At 44.2% G+C, this 23,298-nt stretch overlaps 1 protein-coding gene across 2 annotated transcripts in view; it reads right to left on the bottom strand.

Annotated features, from left to right (window-relative positions):
* Positions 1-23,298, bottom strand: part of ATM (ATM serine/threonine kinase) — a 3,046,976-nt gene that overhangs the window by 2,307,034 nt on the left and 716,644 nt on the right. For both annotated transcript variants that reach the window (XM_069640412.1, XM_069640413.1), the window contains one exon: positions 18,065-18,436. In XM_069640412.1, coding sequence (XP_069496513.1) covers positions 18,065-18,436 — 372 coding nt within the window. The remainder of the gene's footprint in view (positions 1-18,064; positions 18,437-23,298) is intronic.

Below are 23,298 nucleotides of genomic sequence, written 5' to 3' on the forward strand. Positions count from 1 at the left end.
CAAGACTTATTTGGACAAGGGGCAGAAAGCGGCACAGATAACCCCAGGAGAGAGGAGGGACATTGACTAGAAAACAGACAGAAATACAGCGTACCCGCGAAATGGGTTGGTGCGTAAAAGATATGGACCCCAGACTAATCAAACCGACGGCAGACCAGGGCAGCACAGGCGGAGAACTGCTCCATGAAGTGATAGAAAGAAGGTGGAATCCACGAAGAGTGCCAGAGTGACTGTTAATTTTGTTTGTTTGTTATTGTTGTTGGTTATCGTTATAAAACAATACTTTTTTTTTAAGGAAGCATACATGCACTCTTTGCAAAAATGTTTCACAAGAGCACATGCCCAATGAACGATTTGTGCATGTATCCATACCAAATTGTGAATCCATTCCATTTCACTAGCCTCTCCAGAATGCAAATCAGAGCATATTATGCTCTTTTTGCAATTCAGACAATCACTTCAGCATACAAATAAACTCACATGGCCAATATTTCATAAGGTACAATGCAGATGGTACCAAAAATAACTAAGCTCACTAGCTTTACAAACAGCCAAGTAGCTCTTGGCAAGAAAACCTTCACAACAGTAGGTAGAATCTACCACACTGGTGCCACAACCACTTCAGGCCACTATACTGCATATGTAAAAAAAAGAAGTGGTTGGTTTGAATGCAACATCACTTCCTTTACTCCAAAACATAGGTTACCAGCAAATCTAACAAATCCCTCTCTAATATTCTTGCAACACCCAAATTTATTCACTAAAGTATAGTACAATACACAGTTAGAATACGCCAACGGGTATTTAACTACTTTAAACATACCCTTCATTAAAATACACTTCAAACGTGCTATTACACTTATACTTACACAATATATCCACACTACCACACATGTATTCTGTAACATGTATATACTTTAAAACCATGTAAATGCCAGAAACTGTATGTAAATACAGAAGTTTTTTGTTTAAATCCACCATGGAATTATTTTCCCCAATGATTATGTCATGTTAATCCAACAAAAGTGTACCACGCACAAATGTTGCACCGAACGTATTACATACAATGTTCTGAGGGTCAGAAAAGTACATCTATATCTACAAATGTATGTAATTAAAGGTTTTAAAGTATTGTGTTTAACAAATTATACTGTTTGTTTCTTCACAGAGAAACAATCACAGATTCCATAAGCAGTATCCACAATTGTGGTAGGATTATAAATAGAATATACACTTCAATGATATACTTTGACCATATTACAAATACTGTAAACACCCCCTAGAGTACATATTACAATGGCTGTAGCCGGTTTCCGCATTCTTGGGGCATTGCCTGCAGCCATGCCCCTCAAGAATCTGGCCACTGGCCACTACCACAACAATAGAATTCAATCATATCATAAATCCGCACAATACACCAAATAACATGACTCAGCCAGAACTCCTGAGGCACCCAGAAATGTGAGGCAGACAACTTTTGGATTATTTCTCAAAATATGCCATTTTATTAAATAAGTGTCAACAAACGCCTCACTATCCTACCCTGATGAGGATGTCCCTGCCTATCAAAAACTAAAGGAAACAATCTAACAAAGGATATCTGGCCCTCACACTTAAACATAAAATACACAAGAAAATGTATGGCAATTCACAACTATATCAACAATTGTATTTCTCATATTCCCAGTATCGCTTTATAACCTGGGTGAGCTCTCCTTTCCCAAGTTTCAAGTTAGATTCAGTTCCAACGTTCAACATAAATAAACAAGGAAATCTGGGTTTGCAACAAAGTTCCAACTCAGTTGTTGGCTCCTTCACTTTGTCAAAAGAAAGTTCCATTAACCAGTGTCCAACCAACAAAGATTTCTCTTCCTTCAATACTGATTTCCACTCTTTTAAATAGCATCAGTGATGTTCTGGGTCAAGATGCTTTGCCACAACGTATATATGTCAAACAAGAAAGAGTTCCTCGTCAGACACAAAGAAACACAACTTCTAGAAAAGTTAAAGAAACACAGCTTCTTGTTCGCTTTATCAATTATCTTTTTATAGCACTATAAATCAATGTTTGTATTTTTGTCAGAATGGCTTCTCAGCAAGTTTGCTTCCACCTCGATAACTCTCATACCAGGTTAACTTCTTCAAGGGTTCACACTACGGGTCTACTCGACTGCCCGATGGTGAAACACATTTAACTGTGCTTATGAATTTTGAAATCTACTGACAACCAAAAGTGTTACCACAACTTGAACAGTTTGATTTTTAACAATTCTTCAGAAAAGACAATATGCACATCAGTACTCCTCAACACCTTCAGGTATGCAAGGCACTCTTCCCTTCCTCTGAACAGTCAACTTTCAGAAGGGCAGCCTCTTTGCCACTCTCTTCTTTCTGTAAGAACCACCAATATTGCTCTTGCGAATGTAATTCTACCTTTCTTCCTTGTTGCTTTGGCAATGTGAGTTTGACCAATTTTTAAGTAACAATTACAATCATCAAGCTTCACCTTTTTACACCCTTGCATTCTCCTCTTTGCTTTCTGCATACCAAACTAACTTAATTGTATGCCTGCCTTTAGTCCCCTTTGGCCGAAGGCAATGCTTATACAACGCTTAGCTCTGCCAACACTTGTATCCCTCTTGGCCTTGGGCAATACTTTCACCACTTGGCTTTGGGAAGTGCTTGTTTCACTCTTGGCATAGGCAATGCTTGTTCCCTCAAACTAACAATTAACTTCAGTGCTACATTATCTTCAACAACTTCACAATTGACTCTATGGTTACTTTACCTCAGAATCACCTAAGCACACGTGACCAGTCTTTGTGTTCAGAGGTTTTAATATTCAATTAACGTGGTTCAGAGTGATTTACTCTTGCACGAGTGCCATTGAAGAAGTTCACTCTTATGCGAGTGGTACTTTTCTAACTTTCCATTGTCCGACAATCAACAGGCGGTTTATTACTGCATTCACTCGTATGCAAGTGATTCTGCTTGGCTACAGTGGCCTGCCTTTTTTCGCACAAGGGATCAGAACGCTCGGTATCACTCACCAGCTTCCGTCTTGCTCCCTTGGGGTGCTGCAGGACTTGAACTGCTTCTGGATTCTTTTGGACACACCCTTCCTCCGTGAAGGTGTCTTTGTCCCCGCCACGCAGTCAAAGAGCTCCTCTCACTCGTGGGGCCCTCGGCTGGACACCAACTCTCAGCCACGGTCTCAGGCATGCTTCTTGCTGCGCAATCTCTGCAATCCGGTTCACATGGGGGGAAAAGCAGTCTTCCTTCATGCTATTCGCTGCACAACCTCTGCACTTCAGATTCAGGTGGAACAGACTTCAGATTTAGGGGTAACAGTGCCCTCTCAGGACAGGCAGCTGGAATCTGCTTGGTCAAATTGCCAGCGTCCCTTCTTTCCACCAACTTCTGCTTGGATTGCCAACAACTGCTCTGGCTCTACTGCTGGGACTACTCCAGCTACACCACCTAATGGCCTGCACCTGAGGTGACCTTTTAAGCCTCTGCGCTTCCCTCAGGTGTGAGCGATTATGCTTATCAAGCTGACTACTCCTGCAACATGGCTCTTGAGCCCTCTTCCTCGTCGCAGTATTTAGGTTATTATGTGACTTGCAGTCCCAACCACCAAAATTAGGTTTTCTCATTTCCTCCACTTGGCATTAAGCCATTAGAAGTTTGGGATTGCGGGGAAAGTTAAATAAGGGGGTTTCCCAGTCTTCCTGACCTGTTTCTCCCGACCCAATGTGATTCTCCCACAGAACACCACTCCCAGGGTCGGAATCAGGAAGCGTCTGCCCTTCCCTGGCCACAAGATATAGGTCCCAGGCCAGGTTTTTGGGGGAAATCATTGCTGATTCATCAAACCCTCCCAATAGTGTTCTCGGACATGTCTGTGTCCGCGGACTCGTGTCCGCAGCTCCGGATATGGTCACGGACAGTAAAATTGACTGCGGACTCAGGGGCACCTGCACAGCCTTTTTCACCTATAAAAACAGCATTTTTCCACTCACAAACTCTACCTACACACTTTCACTGATGAAATAACCCCAAATGTATTTTCCCGATATGTTTCTCACCACAGTGTCCATGGACATGGTGCACGGATCCAACATGACGACCATCTCCCAGAAATATGATGCAGTTCACGTTTTCCAAGAACCAATCAGTGTGCGTGTTTGATGTCTGCGAACACCACGTCACCCTACGATTGGTCCGCAGGCATCCGGACACTAAACCAGGACATGAGTTGGCGGACCAGACGCAGATATCGCTAATTTCATTTACCTTCTTTTTGGTCATTTAAAAAAAAAGACACCAAATTTGCAAAAGCACGCTTTCTGGACCAAGCAGTTGCTCCTCGCGCACGTTTGGTGCAAATCCGTCCAGCGGTTTGGGCTGTAGGCGCTGTGAGAAACCGGAGGGTGTTCTCACTCCTAACCCCTTTGGATCCTCTGCGCATGTGGCCAGGGAAAGGTCTTCCCTTTTGGATCCGGACCTTGGGGGCGGAGAAGAGAGGGAAGATCAACTGGGTGGAGGGTCCTTGATGATTGGGAATGGGATGACCTCAGGTGAGACATGGTATCCCCCTTTTCCTAATGACGACCAACCTAACCCTCCCCTGACCTTTATGGGTTATTGTAAGTGAGCTCCCTTCAATTGAATATATGGGACACTCGACAGTACTGAGACGAGGAAGAGGCAATTAAGAGTAGTCAACACCACACAATTTCATCACTTTGGTACTGGGACGAAGAAGATGCCTGCAAAGTGGTGTGAAGGCCAGGCATGTGCTCCTAATCATCGTCAGGCAAGGCTGATTGAGAGAGCACACCTGCAACCTGTTAGAGGGTTGCAGGTGTATAAAAGGAGGATGAAAAAGCAAGAGAGCAGCTGCAGGGAGGCATGTGTGAGAAGCAGAGAACCTTGCGGGAAGAGAAGCGAGCCGGTGGAGGGAACTGCCGTGGGAAGGTCCGAGGTGCAGAGCATGCCGAGACGCTGAGGACTGCAAGGGGAGGTGACTTGAGACAGCCTGGGAGCAGGAGCTTCATGGTGTTGTCTGGCAGCAGATAAGGGTGTCTGGTAGAAAGGCTGCCCCTTTCCCTTTCAATTAAAGTGCTTGTTTCCCGTTGCAGAGAAGCTGGCCCAGCGGTGTCTAAGGGGCAGAGGTTGGAACCCAAGCAGCAGACCCTGCAGATTGTGTGCTCCGCGCTACGAGTACAGCTACTAAAGAGACCTGTGAGTTTCTGTGAAATAAGAAAGCCGGTGCACGAAGCACGAGTGATTGAACATTTCCATTGTGCTGAAATAATTTGTAGCTAGTAGCGGAGTTGTCGAGCGCATTAGAAGAGCATGTTTTTGAAGGTCTCCGCTCCTAGGCTTTTTCCATTGTTGCACTTTATCGAACCCGAAATACTTAGTATGGGAGTGGTCACGTCTCTGAAAGCAGAACGGTTTCGAAAGTCTCAGAGTATTGGTAAGTTCTTTTAAAGCGAAAGGCATACATATTCCATAGCGGAGTGAAAGAAAAGAGCGTACGCCCAATCAATGTCCAGAGAACGCCAAATTGAATAGGAACTTTATAATTAAACATAAAATACTGCATGTTAAATTTAGCAGTGAATGGAACTGTGTAATCATTAAAAAATACTCCATACTGCATTTCAGAAACAACTGAACTTTCAAGGTTAAGTAAACCACTGAGTGTTGGGAAGTTAACTCCATTAATTATATGGAATCCTGAAAATAACTATTATATGATGAAAGGAAATGACCCTGCAAGGGCCAAAAGGGGATAAAGAAAACAGCCAAGGCCCTTTTCTTTTGTGTGTTTTGAACTGTGATGGAATACAAGTCTTGGAGAAGGGAATCCTGAAACTTCATGACTTTCTTTTGTGCTTTGAACTGTGACAATTGGAACTTGGGGAAGGTAACCCCGAACATTGTTTCAAAACTATACAATCTTGATCTTGGAAAAATACTATTTTGAGACTTTGTGTGAAACTGTTTTATACTTGGGGAAGGGAGCTGAAAGAATGCTGCGAGCTGGAAGAAGCTCAGAACCTTTTGTTGTACACTGTCTCATGACTTTTTACATCCCTACAGATTGGCTTATTGTAGTTGTGAGGGGAAGGGTAGGTTTTAGACACAGGCAGAGTCAGACTTCCCCGAGTTTCATTCAGGTAGGGAAATCCCACCTTAGAATAGGGCAAGTTAGGCCTTCAACCATCCTGATATTTTAGTTAACAAATATTCTTTTGTTCAACTTGATATCTCTTGTCTGTGTAGTACTTCATGATGCCTTCACAGCGCATTTTTTCCATTATGTCCATGAGGATTTGAAATGTTTTGGGACTCCCCCTATAACTTTGCCACCCTCTCCACCCCCAGACGAAACCGCACCAAGCTTAGCTAAATCAATTCTGAGGTGGCCATATACTTTTTCTGCAAAGTTTGGTGAGGATTCGTCGAACGTCGCCAAATTCATAAGATTCCCAAAACCTTCTTCCAATGAGTTGAGCAACTTAACCATAACTACACGCCCGCCACCGCAGGCCGTGTAATGACAAATATTACATAACTGTAATCGTCTTTGAAACGCTTCACTCTGAGCAAGCATGTTGATTAGGGTAGCTGGTGTTTCTGAGGAACAAAATGTATATAGAGGTGCACACCTGAAGTTAGTTGATTTGAGTGGATTATAGGAGAATTAGTTTTAAGAATTTGAAGGTTATTTAGGTGCTCCGGTCTGACCATGGCGTCAAGGTCAAAGGTATATTGTGAACAAAAATGGGGTCCCTACAGATTTGAGGAACAAGACCTGGGCACACTTTACGGCAACTCTTGCCTGATAACATTCAATCAAAAAATAAATAAAATGTTTAAAAGTGCGATGTTTTAATCGTGGGTGGATTCTTGAAAAACACAAAAGTATGATAATCAATTCAACCATATATAGATTACCAACCAATTTCATTAATAAACATGATAGTTAACAGGATTCACAAAACATATGCATCATAATTTCATAGGCGTGCTTAGTGAATGTGCATGAACATAGTAATTATAAAATAACAATCAGATTCCCTAATACAGACAGATATCTTTGTTAGGAAGATCGTTTCATCAGGACAAGTTGGTGTGTCCTAAAGTGTCTTCTTGTATAAGGTACGACGCATTTTGGGCTAAAGCGCCCTTCATCAGGTAGGGGATATCTGTTTTTCTCAGCTGCAAGTAAAGATAATGATAGTGTATAAATAACATGTTAAGTACGAAGGGTGCTGCACGACCTGTGAAGAGTGATCACTAACTTGTAGTTTCACTGAGAACCGTAAATTGAGGGGTTAGGCGGTTATTTTCACTGTCAGGCTGAGCTGATCGGATGTTTTTTCCAATGTTGCTTGCTAGCGCTGTGGAGGGCAATAAAGTGGAGCTGTTGATAAAGTAGACTTTGTGGCCGGTACTTTATAACACTCATTATGTGGTGTGGTCTAGCATGGGTTCAGTCACTAGAGTATAGTGCTAGGTCCCACATCTAGACCACTGTTTCTAGATACTGGTGCTGTAAGTAAAGACATATCAGGGTAAATGAGCATCGCACTCCCCTTGAGTGTCAAGAAGCGTGGTTCATTTGGGTGGATCGTGCTTCTGGAAGATGTCATCAGATGGATTCCCAGTAAGAGAGCGGTGACGTCTTAGTACTGGTTGAGTAGGTAAAAGGTGTTAAGTGATAGCAAATTAGCATCTAGGCTGGATGGGGAGTGTGGAGTGCTCCTGGATCTAGAAAGCATCATAAGAGCTGCATGCTTTAACATGAATTATGCTGTTATTCTGGATGAATCAAACAAGTACATGTGGATTGGGTGGGCATTTGAAAGAGCTTACTTGATTACGTGGAGAGATATTGCATCCACGGTCTCGAGCGGTACGGAGTGATCCGTCCTTTCGCTTTTGGCAGTGTTGATCTTCGTCATCGGGGCAACACTTATGCATGTGTGCGTGTGTCCTATTAAAATTGATATTTGGCAAGCGTAGTAATACAGATCGCCATGTTGGAATGCGTGTGTGAATAGTATTGTAAGTAACTGGAAAACGGAGCTGCTGGATATTGGATTGCAGGGTGAAGGTGATCATGGTAATTAAAATAGATGGAAAATTGTAGGTGAAACGTGGGTTAAAGAACTTCAAATGTTTCCATAAACTCAACATTATAAAAGCTGAGAAACCATATCTACAATGTTGTATCTATCTTTTTGGATGTCTGAGGAACATCCAAGATATTACATGATTGTGCGAGAAACAAAGTAATTCAGGAAGACATTGTACTTAGAGGTAAGAAAATACAGAGTGTAACTTAAATGGTACTTCAATCATAAATGACAAGTTAAGTCCCAATCCACATTCATCCCATGGGGGGACTGAGTGAAGGCGATCAATCCAATAAATCTCTCTTGCAGCAGTAATCTAGTAATGCTTCCACCCCTCTGGGGTAAGTTTATGTGTTCAAAGATGATAAATTGTATTTGGGCAATGGTATGCCGCAATCGGCAGAAATGCTGTGCCACTAGTGATCTTTCTGATACTTGTCTTATGTTAGATTTGTGCTCTGACCAGCGCGTTTTGGCTTTCCTTGAAGTCATGCCAACAGAGTAAAGGCCACAAGGCCAGAAGGGCGTTAAAAAGCAGCTGATCATCAATTGGTGAGTTAGCCAATGGCTCATCTGGAACATCTGCGGACTGAACGATTTATTCATCTGGGTCATCTAAATCTATCCTAGTGTCATCTTCAATAAATACGTCTTCTCCCTCATACAATGTGATGACAACCTCATCATATGGGTAGGATATCTTTCATTCTAGGGGCTTTAGCTGGTGGCTCCGCCTGGCCCTGTGAAATATAGCTCTGCTTAATGTGATGTTTGCCTAAAAAAATCCACAAACTATGCCAACTTTTCCATAGTGGCTTCAAATCTCTCCCTGGTCCATGACCCTGTAATTGGAGTCTCTTTAAGAGGAAAGACTATTTCCTCCGGATTAGTGGGATACGACTTCATGTAAGGGTTGTGATGATGGGGAGTTAACTGGTATATTGTGACCCTTGAGAAACGCCCTCTGTCTATTTCAGCTGCCGTTTTTACATCTGTCGGGGTGTCTATTTTGGCACAGGTGCATGCTTGGGTGTTTGTTTCGGCGCAGGCATCTGACTAGACGTATGAGTCGATTATTTCAGTGTGGTAGTGATCACGGTCGGCGTCTGTTCAGATTTTGAGACATGCATGGAAGGCAAAGCGCAAAGGTCTTTGCGAGTGCCGGGGCAAATGTCTTCATAAGCGCCAGGCACAAAAGTCTTCTTAAGAGACGAAAAGTATGTTTCTGCAACTGTGGATCTACTGTGGCTGGGAGCACACATGTGGTTAGAATGTTTGGGCTGCGTCGCCCCATGCATGTGTCTATGAGCGTGTGTGCTCCTGTCTCCAGGGGATGTCTCCACAACAGTGCGGGACGCATGTCCTTCATGGCTGGGGACGAGCACAATGAAGTCTTGCGGCTCCTGAAAAGAGTGCGCAGTGTCACTACTGGCACCGATGCAGTCTTGCGCCACATCACACTCCTCCGTGCCGGCGGGGTAGTCTAAAGAAGCCTCTGCTTGCATGGTGTAGTGCTTCGACTGCCGATCCGTTATGGTCTTGGGGTGAAAAAGCTTGCAAGCTTTACACCGAGTTTCTTGGTGGTCTCATGGTAGATAATGATTACACATGTTGTGTGTATCTTTCCACAGAAACTTGTGGTTACAGGATGGGCAGAATATAAATGGAGTTTTCTCCATGGTAATGTCAAAAGACAGCAAGACAGGGAGTAAAGTAGAGAAAGGTAAATGGAGACATTTTCCAAATGTGAGTCCAGTGTGTGCTCCCTCCCACTCTCCCAACTGTGTGAAAGACTTCGAGAAGTAAGTCCCTCCGGACAGCGGTCAGTACAGGAAGTCTCCCTCCCACTGGTGTAGTGAAGGAGCACCACTACCTCTGCCTCTTGGAAAGAGGCTGCCCTGCAGTTTTCCCTGGGGGTCGAGGCCAGGGGAGGGGGCTGGACCACAGCCTCTAGCGGCATAGGTAGTGTAGGGATGAAACACCCCAATTCTGTCAGACTGCGTGAATGGCTGTTGCACGGCTAGCCCCAAGACTTAGCCATTACCTTATACGATTGCACCTTCTGGAGGGCGTTGTCCACCTTTGAGCCAAAGAGGTTCTGGCCATCAAACAGCATGACTAACAGCCTGTTATGTACGTCAGCCGCAAAACCCTGACATCCTCAGCCAAGAGTGACGCCCGAGTACCGTCCCTGTGTCCATGGACCTCGGCACACAATCTGCAGTATCCAAGCCTGACTGCATCATCTGGCATGAAGACTCCCTGCCATCAGCCACCAGAGCCTGGAACCCATCCTGCATCTCTCCCTAAAGGATGTGCTCGGCTTCTCCTGTCACAGCAGACCCCAGCCTGAATGAGGACTTGGCTAGAGTGCATGAAGCATTCACCCCAGGTAGGGAAACATTGCCCAACGCGAACATCTTACTACCCAAGTCTCTTGCTCTCTCAGTCTGGGGGGAGGGACAGGAAAGTGGATGTCTATGTTTGCCATCACCCCCTGAACCACCAAACTTTCTGGGGAGGCATGAGAGGATAAAAACATTGGGTCAAAAGGCACTGGTCGATGTTTCCTAGCAAGACCCCAATCCACTGCCACAGCACAGATCGGCTTCTTCCAAAACTCTGTTAAAGGTGCTTCCACTGCCACATTCAAGGGCAGCAGAGTCTTCTTCTTAGGGGCATCATCCAGGATATCACAGAATCCGTACTGTCTCTAGGCTATGGATGGAGCAGAAGGCCCCAAGATCTCGGACACCTTGGCCTTGAGAGCTGGCAAGATATCCATCTCAGATGACGTGTCCAAACCACTGGCAACCCTGAAGTCCTTAGCTAGTCCAAACACATATATTGCTAACCAGTAAAATTCTTCCAGGAAATCGCTTTCTTTCCTGGAAAACATGGGCTCCAACCCGAATGGTACCTGATCACCCTTCACATTGTAGATGGAATGCATCTCTGACATGAAGGCGTCTCTTGAAAGAGGAGCGCAATCCCAGGGAGCTTCAACCACACAGTCATCGATCGGCAGCGAGAAACTCAAGACTGGACCTTGCCGGGTCCACCCCGCCCACAGGTGGGGTTGTTCTGTACCAGGGCTGAGCTTAAAGGCGCGCAGGAGTGGACTCCAGAGTGTTCCCTTCTGGTTGCAACAGACGCAGTGGGACTCGGCGCCCACGCCGAAGCCGGAGGCGCTGAGGCAATCAGCGCTGTGGCAGAGATGTCAATCATCTTTAGGCAAAATGACTTGCATTCCTCTTTTGCGGAGGACTGGGTAGGAAAGAGAGACTTGTGTACCTGCCATTCCCAGGACTCTGTGTGGAGCTGTAGGTACTCTTCTTAGAGGATGAAGAGTGATGGAGCAAGGAACCACTCGGGGCGGGACCTTTCACAGTGCTTCTTCTTGTCCTTCTTTTCCTCCTCTTTGAGTGGGTCAGTTTTTCAGGCCAGCGCACTGCATCGTGCAACCTCGAGTTAAGACTGCGGATTCACACTCTTCGCCCTGTGGACTAATGAGAAGAGTTTTGCTGCACTTTACCAGAGGGCCTTCGGGTGCATGGACTAACACTAATCGCAATCCTGAGAGTCGTGTTGCTCACCCAAACAAAAAAAAGACAGATCCGGTGCAGATCCAAAATAGACATCTGTCGGCCGCAGTCCGCACACAATTGAATCCCGAGGCTTTCAAAAGAATGGGCATGGCGTAGAGAATTCTTTTGTGCAAACGTCAACAGAGTGCCAATAAAAAGGAACTGAGGTCATGGGGTGCAGTGCCTCAATATATGCTGGTCCCGAAGTCATGCCTGCCTTAGAGGCGTCAGACAAAGAAGGCGTGGACCCGCGCTATACTCCCTGGAGGTGCAATTGTAATTGTTTATTTATACAGCGCTTATACATAGGTGGAGTGCTTCGAAGCGGGAAGGGAACAAGGGAATACAGTAATAATTCTCAGGACTTGAAGTTTCTGAATGATCTAAACTGAAAAACTAGCTAGGCCTAATGGCATTTCTCCTACTGCAAGTACATGACGTGTTACAGTTGCGACCAAATTGGGGAGGGGGGGACACAAAAAGGTGGGAGGGTATACGACAGACAAACTACACTAGTCTTAGTACATTTAGGTCATGCATGCGTACAGACGGAGGTGCGAGGAAGGGATGTTCGGGGGGGGGGGGACAAACATGTCCAGTCCAACAGGCCCTGGGTTAAGTGCAGAGAGGTTGCTGCGCTCATGTAGCGTAAGCTAAAAGTGCAGTAATGCTGTACATAGTGCAGTGGCCCGGAGGCAAGTGCAAAAGACTGGGACCTGTAAGTCTCTGGAGGTGAACCACGCAACCAGTCATCAAAAACTGAACAGAGTTAGGGAGGGATGGATGGAGGGAGGGAGGACAGAAAAAGAACGTGGGAATAGTTTCCCCAAGAACATCTACGCTGGGATGAGGAATCATAGATGAGGAATCCGTGGTTGGAAAGAATCCATTAGAATAGACCAAACAGTAACTGAAGGACAAAAGGTAAATGGTTAACTTTGGTGTAAAGATATGGTTTAACTTGGTACAAACAGATCATTTGTTACAGAAAAAACGGTCTTGTTTCAGTTTCTACCTGCATAACAAAAACAGAATAGAAGAAAACCTATACATTTGGACACAGCAAGCCTTGAGCTTTTATTTACTTGCCCCACACTGGCATCTACCTTCCACTAAGAATTAACCTTGCACACCACCACCAAATCTGTCCAAAACAAAGCAGCCAGATTCATCCTTGAGCTGAAACCACGTGGCGCCATCGGCCTGGTTCTACAATCTTGGTTCCCTTAGAACGGTTTACAGTAGTTCAGAGTAATATTAACATTAACAACAAAAACATGGCTTTTTTAACAGCACCTGACCAAGGGCTAGTCCCAGTGGATGTGCATACCATCGCACAGACCTCCACCCATAGTATTCCTCTGTTAAAAGGTGCCAGCCCAAACGCTGGCTACCCTCACTCCGTATAGCACTCTGCTGCTCTCAAACTAGGTCTGTGCTTAAAACAATAAAATAAAGAGAAATAAAGAATCTCTGCGTAATCCACCAATGTCTATGGAAAAAGGCCCTAGTTATCTACCTACATGCGTCAACAAATACAAAATGACAAAAGGCCTAAAATCATTAACAAGCAACAAACCAATAGTCAGTCAAAAAACTTGACATCGGAGCAGAACTGTGGCTGCACCATTTATTTGGAACAAGCTACCCATATCACTCAAACAAGACCCAAACTACTTGAAATTCAGAGCATGGACACGTGATGGTTTTGTGCAAGCCTCATCACTTGAATAAATCTGCTATCTCAAGACATACCATCACAGAACCCAATGCATCGATAGAGTTATCATTATGCTGAAACTCAATCATTTAAGACTGACCAAAAGTCCTTAGCTTGCCTTCATAAACAACCCACTTCATTGCACTTACAATCAATCTTAAATATCTCATGTTGTTGTGGTAATAGAGATGAGGGTTGCTCCATTATTGGCCATGCACCCAACATCTGCACCTTTTCCCCATCACAATAACAAACTAAAGTATAAACTGCGAAAAGTGTGGTAGGTCGAATTGTTAAGAGCCATGTAGTTGCCATTAAGAGTACAATAGATGGTGTGACTGAAGTAGGGCGGAAGGTAGTTGCACTTATTATACACACAGGTAGGGAGTAATTAAATGGTGGCATGCACACATACTTAGTATACATAGCAGACAAGATTAACACGTAGCAGACATGAAGTGCACGTAGACCTGAAGAAAACATGCACATAGACATGAAAAATATTAGCGCATAGACAAAAAGAATACCCATATTAAGTATAAACACGCAAAAGATGAAGGGCACAAAATTGCGAGAAATAACCGAAGTACTGCCATTTTAGACTAAACCTAACAAGGCCTCAATTCTGAAATACTGCAGTCTGACATAAAATTGCTTAACACACGGTTTCCAGGCCTCGCAGAGATCAGACACTAGCCCCAGTAACCAAGGTCAGCGCGCCGAGGGGAGTTCAGCATAGCAAGCTGAAGCCACTCTAGATAACGTTTTCCAGAGCATACAACACAATTATTAAACTCAATTAGTTTCATTTGGTAGCATTGAGAAATACACATGTCCGTGAATGCCAGGTGCGAGAAGCTACCGTGCCAATAGATCGCATAAATGAATATAAAGCGTCCAAAATGGACACCACGAGAAAGCGCATGAACGTTGAAACAGCAAAAATCCAATAACTAGATGAAATTAGGTCCCGAACAATGGTCCTATACCACGTGCCAGAGCCAATTAACACATCCAGACACAAGGGCAGCACACCAAGGCCACGAACAAAACTGATAGTGAAAACATCAGGCCTGGAAATGAGTAGGGAATATCTTCTTAAAATGAGATCATAGCTGTTTGCCCACCCTGCCTTCCTCACCACGAAACTTGGCACGATGTGAAGGTGGCCAAGGCCAATGAGAAAAAACTGGCCAATCAACGCATGTTCCTTTTAATAACTAGTACAGTACAGCACCAACCAATAAGGTGTTGAACTGAAATGTATCATTGTAGAAGGTTTTACCTAAGAAGCGTTATTAGTTATAGAGGACCAATTATAACAAGGTTCCCTTATAGAAAACCATATATCCTATACTCTACCATCTAATCCAGGACTAGAATTGACATTTTATGTTAATAGCTAATTGTGACATCATTTATGACTAGTTCTGCATATAAAAAGGTGCTGCTTGTGTCGCCATTTGTACAAAGAGGGGGTGCCCATAATCCCCTAATGGCCTAGTGTGGTGACAAGACAGCACAGGAAAGCCTGTCATACTGCTTGAGTTGCTCACAGTAGCGATAGAACAGCTGCACTACCCAGTACACGCCATAAGAGAATGTGTTGCAGCAGACGTTTCAGAGCACTGGTTTATCCCTAACCTGCTAGAGCATGTTGTCGATTTTGTTATCAATTGTGTAACGTGCCAGCAAATTACCGCAGGGCATACTCTGAAAATGGTGAGAGGAGCAACACCCCACCCTATAGGCCCATTCCGGCATTTGCACATCGACTATGTTGATATGCTCCAAAATTCCGATGGTTGCCAATATATAATTGTGGTGGTGTGTCCCTTTTCACACTGGATGAAAGCAGGTCCATGTATCCATGGTGATGCCCAGTCAGCAGCTAATTTCCTTGTACAAGAGGTGCTTCCCCTACTGGGAGTGTGTGAAGTGCTAACGTCAGACAACGGACCACACATTGTAAATGAATTATTTTCTGAATTAACATCCCTGCTTGGCATCAAGCACAAGCTGTGTACTGTTTATCACCCACAGGCCAACGGTATTGCTGAATGCCTTAACGGAACAGATTGCAAAACTGAAAGATACCCCAACGAAGAGTTGGTTGCATTGCCTTCCCCAGCCTCTTTTTTCCCTTATGCAATCCGTCAGGCTCGGACCACTAACTCATGCCCCATGAAATAGTTACGGGCAGATACATACACTTTTAGCTGTGGTGGCTTGGACCTGTATACAGCTGTCGTAAGTAATCGAGGACAGGATGGAGTGATTCCAACAAGAAAAGTAGGAGAGAGAAAGGGAAAAGACTCAAACTTTAAGCCCTGATGATGTAGTAAAACTCTGAAATGCATTGACCTGTAGTTACATTTTGACCTAGGAGTCAGTTCGGCCATTAGATTGCCATTTTTGGCTTAAAAATCAGGCAATAAAAATGTATTTTTATAAAACGGTTGTTAAACAAATTCATAATGCCACAGTACATAAGGACTCTACAGTGAAGTATGGATACACTATATTAAAGGAAAGAAAAAGGATATTTGAAACACTATTTTACGAATTACCAGCTCAGGTTCTTGAGGATTGTGAGAGCATCACGCATGACTGGGTGGTACCACCCGGTTGCTTGGTTTTTGAGGTTTTTACAGATCCATGTGTTACGGGATCATCTTTAGCCTGATTGTTCCTAAGAATGTTACCCAATGAAGAATATTGGATCTAATTGAATGAACAATACTTAAAGGATGGAGTGGTGCCGACTTCTGCCATTATCTCACAGACACATGCACGTTCCGATTGCTCCTCCCACACGTGCGTAATTGGATGCAGAGCATGCTACAGTGTTTATCTCTCTACAGATCTTAATTGCTTAACACATGGTGTGTAGCCCACGCAGAGCTCAGACAGTAGCCCCAGTAACCAAGGTCAGTGCACTGAGGGGAGTTCAGTATAGCAAGCTAAAACCATTCCAGATGACGTTTCCCAGAGCACACAGCACAATTATTAAATTTAATTAGTTTCAGTGGTAGCATTGAGAAAAACACATATCCTTGAATGTCAGATGCGAGTAGCTACCGTGCCAATAGATCACAAAACAAATGAATATACAGTGTCACACGAGGACACCGTGAGGAAGCACACAAATGCTGAAACAGAAAATCCAATAAATAGATGAAATTAGGTCCCGAACAATAGTCCTCTACCACATGACTGAAATAATGGTCATTTATGCCAGAATCAATTAACACATCCAGACACAGGGGCGGCACACCAAGGCCACAAACAAGACTGAAAACAGCAGGCCTGAGAACAAGTAGGGAGTATCTTCTTTAAATTGGATCACAGCATTTCACCTATACCTCCTTCCTCACAACGTAACTTGGCACCATTTGAAGGTGGCCAAGGACGATGAGCTAAAGACTGGCCAATCACCTTATGTTCCACTTATTGACTAGTAAGATACAGGACAGAGCCGGCACTGCTTGTATTGAGTCCTCAAATTTTTTGTTAGGTTGTATTCATTTTCAAATAGTTATTTGGTCCTGTAGCCAGAATAACTCCACTTGCGCATTGGTGTGAAAATGTGTCTAGAAACATTGGTTTGTGTTAGATGACCCAAACGTCTGGAAGGACCTGTGTGAAAAAAAATCACTATCATTCACATTTGTGCATATATTATATGAACAATCATTTAGCATATGTAGCTCATAATTCTTCCCTTAATCAAAACGTTCACAATATTATGCTTTTTATATAAACAGAAGTATTTATTCATCAGAGATATAGGCTATTTTCAGATGTCCAATGCATTTCTGTCCATAGGACAGATGCATTGAACCATCTTCACTTGGTCAAGTTTGGCCTATTCTGTTTTCACCTCTTTACTTCAGTAGGAATTTCTGTTCTTCCGGTCAGCTTCTGGGATATAGTTTCTTTCTATGACTCTGGATCCTATTCTAGGACTTTTTTTTTTGGGATGTGGTCATAGACGGTCAAAATCCTGGGAGTCTATCTCGATGCCTCACTAGCTCTAACCCAAACCACTTATTGACTAGTGCAGTACAGCGCCAAGCAATAAGGTGTTTAACTGAAATGTATAATTGTAGAAGGTTTTACCTAGGAGGAGTGATTAGTTATAGAGGAACACATTACAACGAGGTTCCCTTATAGATAAACATATATCCTATACTCTACCGTCCAATCTAGGACTAGAATAGAAGTTTTATAATAGCTAATTGTGACATCATTTATGACTAGTTCTGCATATAAAAAGTTGTTCATGTCACAATTTTTTAGTTATTTTATATGCTCTGCCAACGGGCATTTGTGCTCGAATAAAGCTGGGTTTTCTCTCGTGCACCAGAAGTTACTCTGATTATTTCATTTTTATCCTCGTATTGGCATATTTGGGACTATAAATGGTTAACACACTTTTGACCTGCACTTTCCTACATCTACAATCTATTCCCACCACCATCTTACCCATTCTCCTTCCTGTCTCTTCAGGCACTCAAACGTGGATCGGCATGATTTGTGGTGTTACAAAACCGCATACTAAAATACATTAAAGTATATTTTATTGCCATACATCTTACCTTGATGGCTTGCATGCTGTGCCAGAAAATATCTTCCAGAGCTCCTGGTCTACAGGGATTAGGCTGCCTTGGATGATCGCTCCAAGTAATCCAAAACTTTCACTTTCAATTTGTTGGGAGCTTACACTGCGCAAGACATTAGCCCACAATTTAATCCACATTTTCTGCAGGTCCATCTTCTGCGAGGCACTTACATCCGTTTTCTGACTTTGGCAAGTGGCAACCTCTGTAAGGCACTGGAGCACATACCGAGCTCTTTCACCCCGTCGCTGCTCTGAGAGCAGTTGGTGCAGGACTGTCAATAATAGAGCTAGCTCACAGTTTGGCAAACTAAGGGGGTACTTTGCAATCAGACACGATGTAATTTGTAACCTAAAACAGAAAAAGTTCATAGTTATAGTACATAGAATTATAATACATAGAATCTGAAAAAGATTGGATTCAGACACTTCAATAACACATTTAAACGATATGAAAGAAATTGGCAACCAGTGAAAGAAACCACAAACGCGTATGGCGAATGTGCATTCAATGAACAGGGCTACAAAAAAGATATGCAGCCACACACATAGCAAGCCTTGCAAATTCTCAAAAATCCCACTAGACATGCAGGGCGAGTTCCTTAGTTTACATACTCTACTTAAGAGAAATGCACTTGCCCCAAGGTGACAGGCGACAAAATATTTACCAGTGCTTTTTGTAAAATGGTGCATGTCGGCATAAGCACTGTTCATATTTGGTGCAATGCTGTCAAGCATGCACAGTAAAACTAGTATTTGCCATTTACTGCAAACAGTTTGTTTGCAGTAAATGAAAAATAAGTTTTAACATCCCCATACTCGCCAGCAAGATCAAGTGTCATGCAAATGGAACTTGCCCTTCATGCAAGTGAGCTAGTAGATTTTGCAAGCCCTGCAGAGTGAATGTTGCCATCCATGTTTCCAACTACTTTATAGTACACACTGAAGGCCTTGACAGCACAACAGGGCATGTCATTTTACATTATACAGATGATTATCAGCTAAACCAGAGGGTCTCCATCTTTGAGTACATTCAGTGTCCAAAATGCTCACCCAAACGCCTTAGGGACGTGTTTGTCCAGGCAAATTTTTAAGCTGACCATGTCAAAGACAGAGTTCTAGTTTCTGGCAGGCCAGAATGCCAAGCTACATATCATGACATGGACAGAGCAACTTGGATGGTGTTCCGGCGCATCAGGTATCCTGAGTTAGAATGTCTTTACTTCATCTGGATGCCAGGATTATAGATGTCAAACCACACAAAAATTGTATAAAATTATATAAAATCGACAATTGCAAACATGTTTTGGGGAGAGATGAACAAATAACTTCACCAATAGTCTTTCTGATGGATTACTCGTTGTGTTAGGAAAATCTACCATACCCATGTCTTCAGAAACCCTTTCAGCAACCAGGGTCAGCAATGCGCTAGCTGTCGGTGCCCAAGACGCCTAGAGTCGAGGATCCGGCTACAATGTCGAGTGAAATGAAGCCAGCTACATAGACCATACTGCCATTCACTGCGTTGGCTGAACTAACGCTTCCCCGTGTACAGGCCGGTAAAATGGGAGGGTCTGGATATATGGCCCATGTTTCACCTGTTTGGAAACCTGTGCGGTGTATGTTACGAATAAAATAATAAACCACGAAGACATCGAGCCAGGATGCATCTGTTCCTTTGATCACAGACCACAGCATTATGTGAGACTCTTTCTCCCACTCTTGGACATGATTTATGGTGTTCCTTTGACTGTTAATGTGTTTTATGGGCTATGGGGTCCTTTACTCCATAGGGTCTCATGTCTTTTTACTATTTGTGTTACACAGCACCCTCCGTGCAGTGACACAGGGGTGTCATAGCGACACCCCACCATAGACTCCATACCCTGAGACTGACTACTGTCTCCCAGGGCATGTTAAGTCACCATTGGCTTTACTAGTCCCAAATTATGAACAGAAACGAGTACAAACCATCATATTGTGGACGTACTGGTCGGGGCAATTCGATTGCCCCGGGGTCTGTTAGTCAAGGGGGCACATCTCCGTCCCCCCTGATCGAGTTTTGGCTGGTGGCAGTGGATACTACTTTTTATATTCGACCGCGAATATATCCCTATGGGATTTTCCCATTGTTCGAGGCTACCAAGTTTAATTATTTAATTCTCATAGCCTCGAACATACCGCAGGTTTATTTATTTAATATTAATTCGCCGGTTGGTATTTTTTGCCAGGACTCGATTCTAAAATGGCGTTTGTGTTCTCTTCTGTGACTCCAACCCAAGTCGAGCCCTTTGTTCCACTTTTGGCGGGCTTCTCCACAGAAGCCTCCAAAAGTGGCGCCACTCTGGGTACCACAGGGGGTGCGGGAGGGGGTTAAGGCACCCTGGACTGAGTTACCTTGGTAACTCAAGTCGCACTCTTGTGTCATTGGCCCAAGTGGTGAGCCGGCCGGCTCACCACTTAGCATGTTTGATTGACAGCTAGGCTGAGTGAATAGGGGTGTGCTGCATAAAAGCAGGGCTTTGGGGACTGGAACTTCAGAAGTCGCCACAGGAACTGTATGTATGTATGTATTTATTTTTTGTATAGCGCCGATAGCCCGTGGGCATCAGGGCGCTTAGGCAAACAACGAAAAACAAAACAATACAATAGGAACGTCTGCGCTAAGCCATGAGGTGGTCATAATCCCCCGTATCCCAGTTCATCATCTGAAAAGATGAGTCTTCAACCCTTTCCTAAAAACAGTAAGGTTGGTAACGGTTCTGAGTGTTTCTGGAACACTGCTCCACAAGCTGGGGGCCTGCACCAAAAAGGAGCTGCCCAGCCCAGATTTCAATTGAAACTGAGAATCCGACGAGGGAGAAGCTGAGCCGACCTGCTACGACGACACCACCGGTGGAGCCCTGCGGAACCGACTCACCACTTCCCCGACGACAGAGAAGATCTCCCTGCTGGAGAGTCTTCTCCCCCTGACTGGTGGGCACAACCAGTTTACCTTCTTTTTCTCGCATCCCAGGACGTCTTGTGGTCGAATTGCCCGTGCCAAGCACCCCGGCAACCGGATAGCCACTTACCACTGGACCGCGAACTAAAGGACCGCTCCTTTTAACTGAGAACTCCGCGGCTGGTTTCTTCCCTGGCAGTGCAACGGACTCCTGTCTTCCTCCCTGACGAAATCTTCTCTTCCCCCGGACGAAGCACCAACTTGCATCCGCTGCCAGGAACAACTGCCCCCGCTGGAGTATTCTCACCATTTTAAGGTACCGTGTCCGCCAGGCCTCCCTTTCTAAAGATTGCTACAAGGTAATAATAATCGCATAACCTTCTGGACTGGGCTGGCCGCCTTGACCATCTAACTGGTCCCTTTCTTTTGGTTCAACTCTTTCTGAACCTTTTCGAGACTTTTGTGCACTTTTCAACCGTGTGACCGTGGACACATTTCGTTCTGATCCTCTTAAAGTGGATCCGGCCTTCTGAACTCCAACTTCACGGTTTGACTCTGCCTTCCTCTATTGCTGTGTTCTTGTGAAAGTGTTGGGATCTGTTTCAATTTATACTCTGCTTTTCTCTCCCTTTTTAAACAAATTATTGGAGTGCCATCTGCGTTAAGCGCTCACCGCTGTCTGAAAATAAGTGGGGCTTTACTTAAGACTTGTCTAATATTCTTTTAAGGGAGTGTATATCTTTTAGTGACCGTGTTTTTGAACTTCTTAATATTAGTGCCTGTGTGTTTTATTAGATGTGGTTTTAAATAAATAATTATATCTCTTTTACACCAAGCTCTGGTCAGTGTTTGCTTGTTCTACTGTGTTCTTTTGACCTATCGTGAATACTCTGTATACTGCCTAACTTTTCTTGAGGGAAGTCTGACTGCTCAGCCACAGCTACCAAGTGAATCTGTGTGGTACAGACTGCTACCAAGTGGGGTTACTGCCAAACACCTGTAGTCCTAAATCTTTTGCAGTGGTCCCAGAGGGAACTGCACAGGTTTCTGCCTAACAAAAACTAAAGATCAGTCTGTGTCTCCTTGTCAAAAGTAGGCAAACTGTCCTTGTGTCCAAAACATATCTGACCCTCACACTAAAAATGAACAACAAAATGTGCAAGAAAAATATGTCTGCTTTAAATTCAATAAAAAGGGTCAACAACCGAATATATAAATCCAACAAAACAATCCTTGCATCCAGGGGATGGTTCCCTGAACTGTTTCAGGTAGATTATTGAAAGTGTTCAATTCAAACAATGGTTCCTTAAAATCTAGGTCACCTATTTATTTATTTATTTATTTATTACATTTATATAGCGCGCAGACAGCCCGGGGGCATTGTGGCACTGTTACTTGTAAGGAAAACTTAGTTACAAAGGGTAAAGTTTGTGCCTTGGGTTAACAGTGAGGCAGTGACCTGTGATCAGATATAGGTGGTGTCATACCACGTAATGCATCAAACATGAACATTCATGAAGGCTAGGTATATGTTTGTTAGGTGAACAGGGTAGTTTTCAAGGCTTTCCGAAAGGCGGCCAGTGAGGGTTCAGAGCGCAAGGAGCTAGGGAGGGTGTTCCAGTGTACGGCAGCGAGGCACCTAGCCTAAGCCCCACCCACCTGCTTAGCCCTGCCTCTTCCTTCCTGCTCTTAACTCTTAGATCAAGGGTGTCTCTTGCCCGAGGTGTCCGAAGCGAGAGCTGGCGAAGAAAAGGGCAATTCCTGTTTGGACCGGGAGGACCCAGGGCCCGACCCCCTGCTCAGACAGCAGGTAAGCATGCACCAACATGTGTTACTCCCTCTGTCCCCACAGGCCATCCACACCCCTTTTAGTCCCCCTGTGATGTTCCCTTGTGTCCCCCTCCCTTCTCGCACACAGGTGTTGCCTGTTTTGCTTGATTCTTCTACCCTGCTCCCCCTCCGCCCTCTCCAGCCTACTTCTGCAGGAGTCTGTCCTGATACATTCTGGTGTCAACATCACCGTCTTGTGGCCAATGCTAGATTTGACTTTTATGGACTTGATTGATTCACGGTGCATCACCCTTTCTCAACTCTCTTGCTGGACTTCCTCTGCATCTTGTACTCATGGTGCCCCTGAATCATGATATTCCCATCTTCATCTTGTATCCTGGCTTGGAACATTATGTGTTACTACTGACTTCTGCAATTGTATTCGCTCTCCCCTCTTGCTTCTCCACTCTTTTTGACTGCTTACTCTGTTCTCTCCTCCT

This window comes from Ambystoma mexicanum, chromosome 7q (genome assembly GCF_040938575.1).
Source record: "Ambystoma mexicanum isolate Mex_15411 chromosome 7q, UKY_AmexF1_1, whole genome shotgun sequence".
NCBI lineage: Eukaryota > Metazoa > Chordata > Amphibia > Caudata > Ambystomatidae > Ambystoma > Ambystoma mexicanum.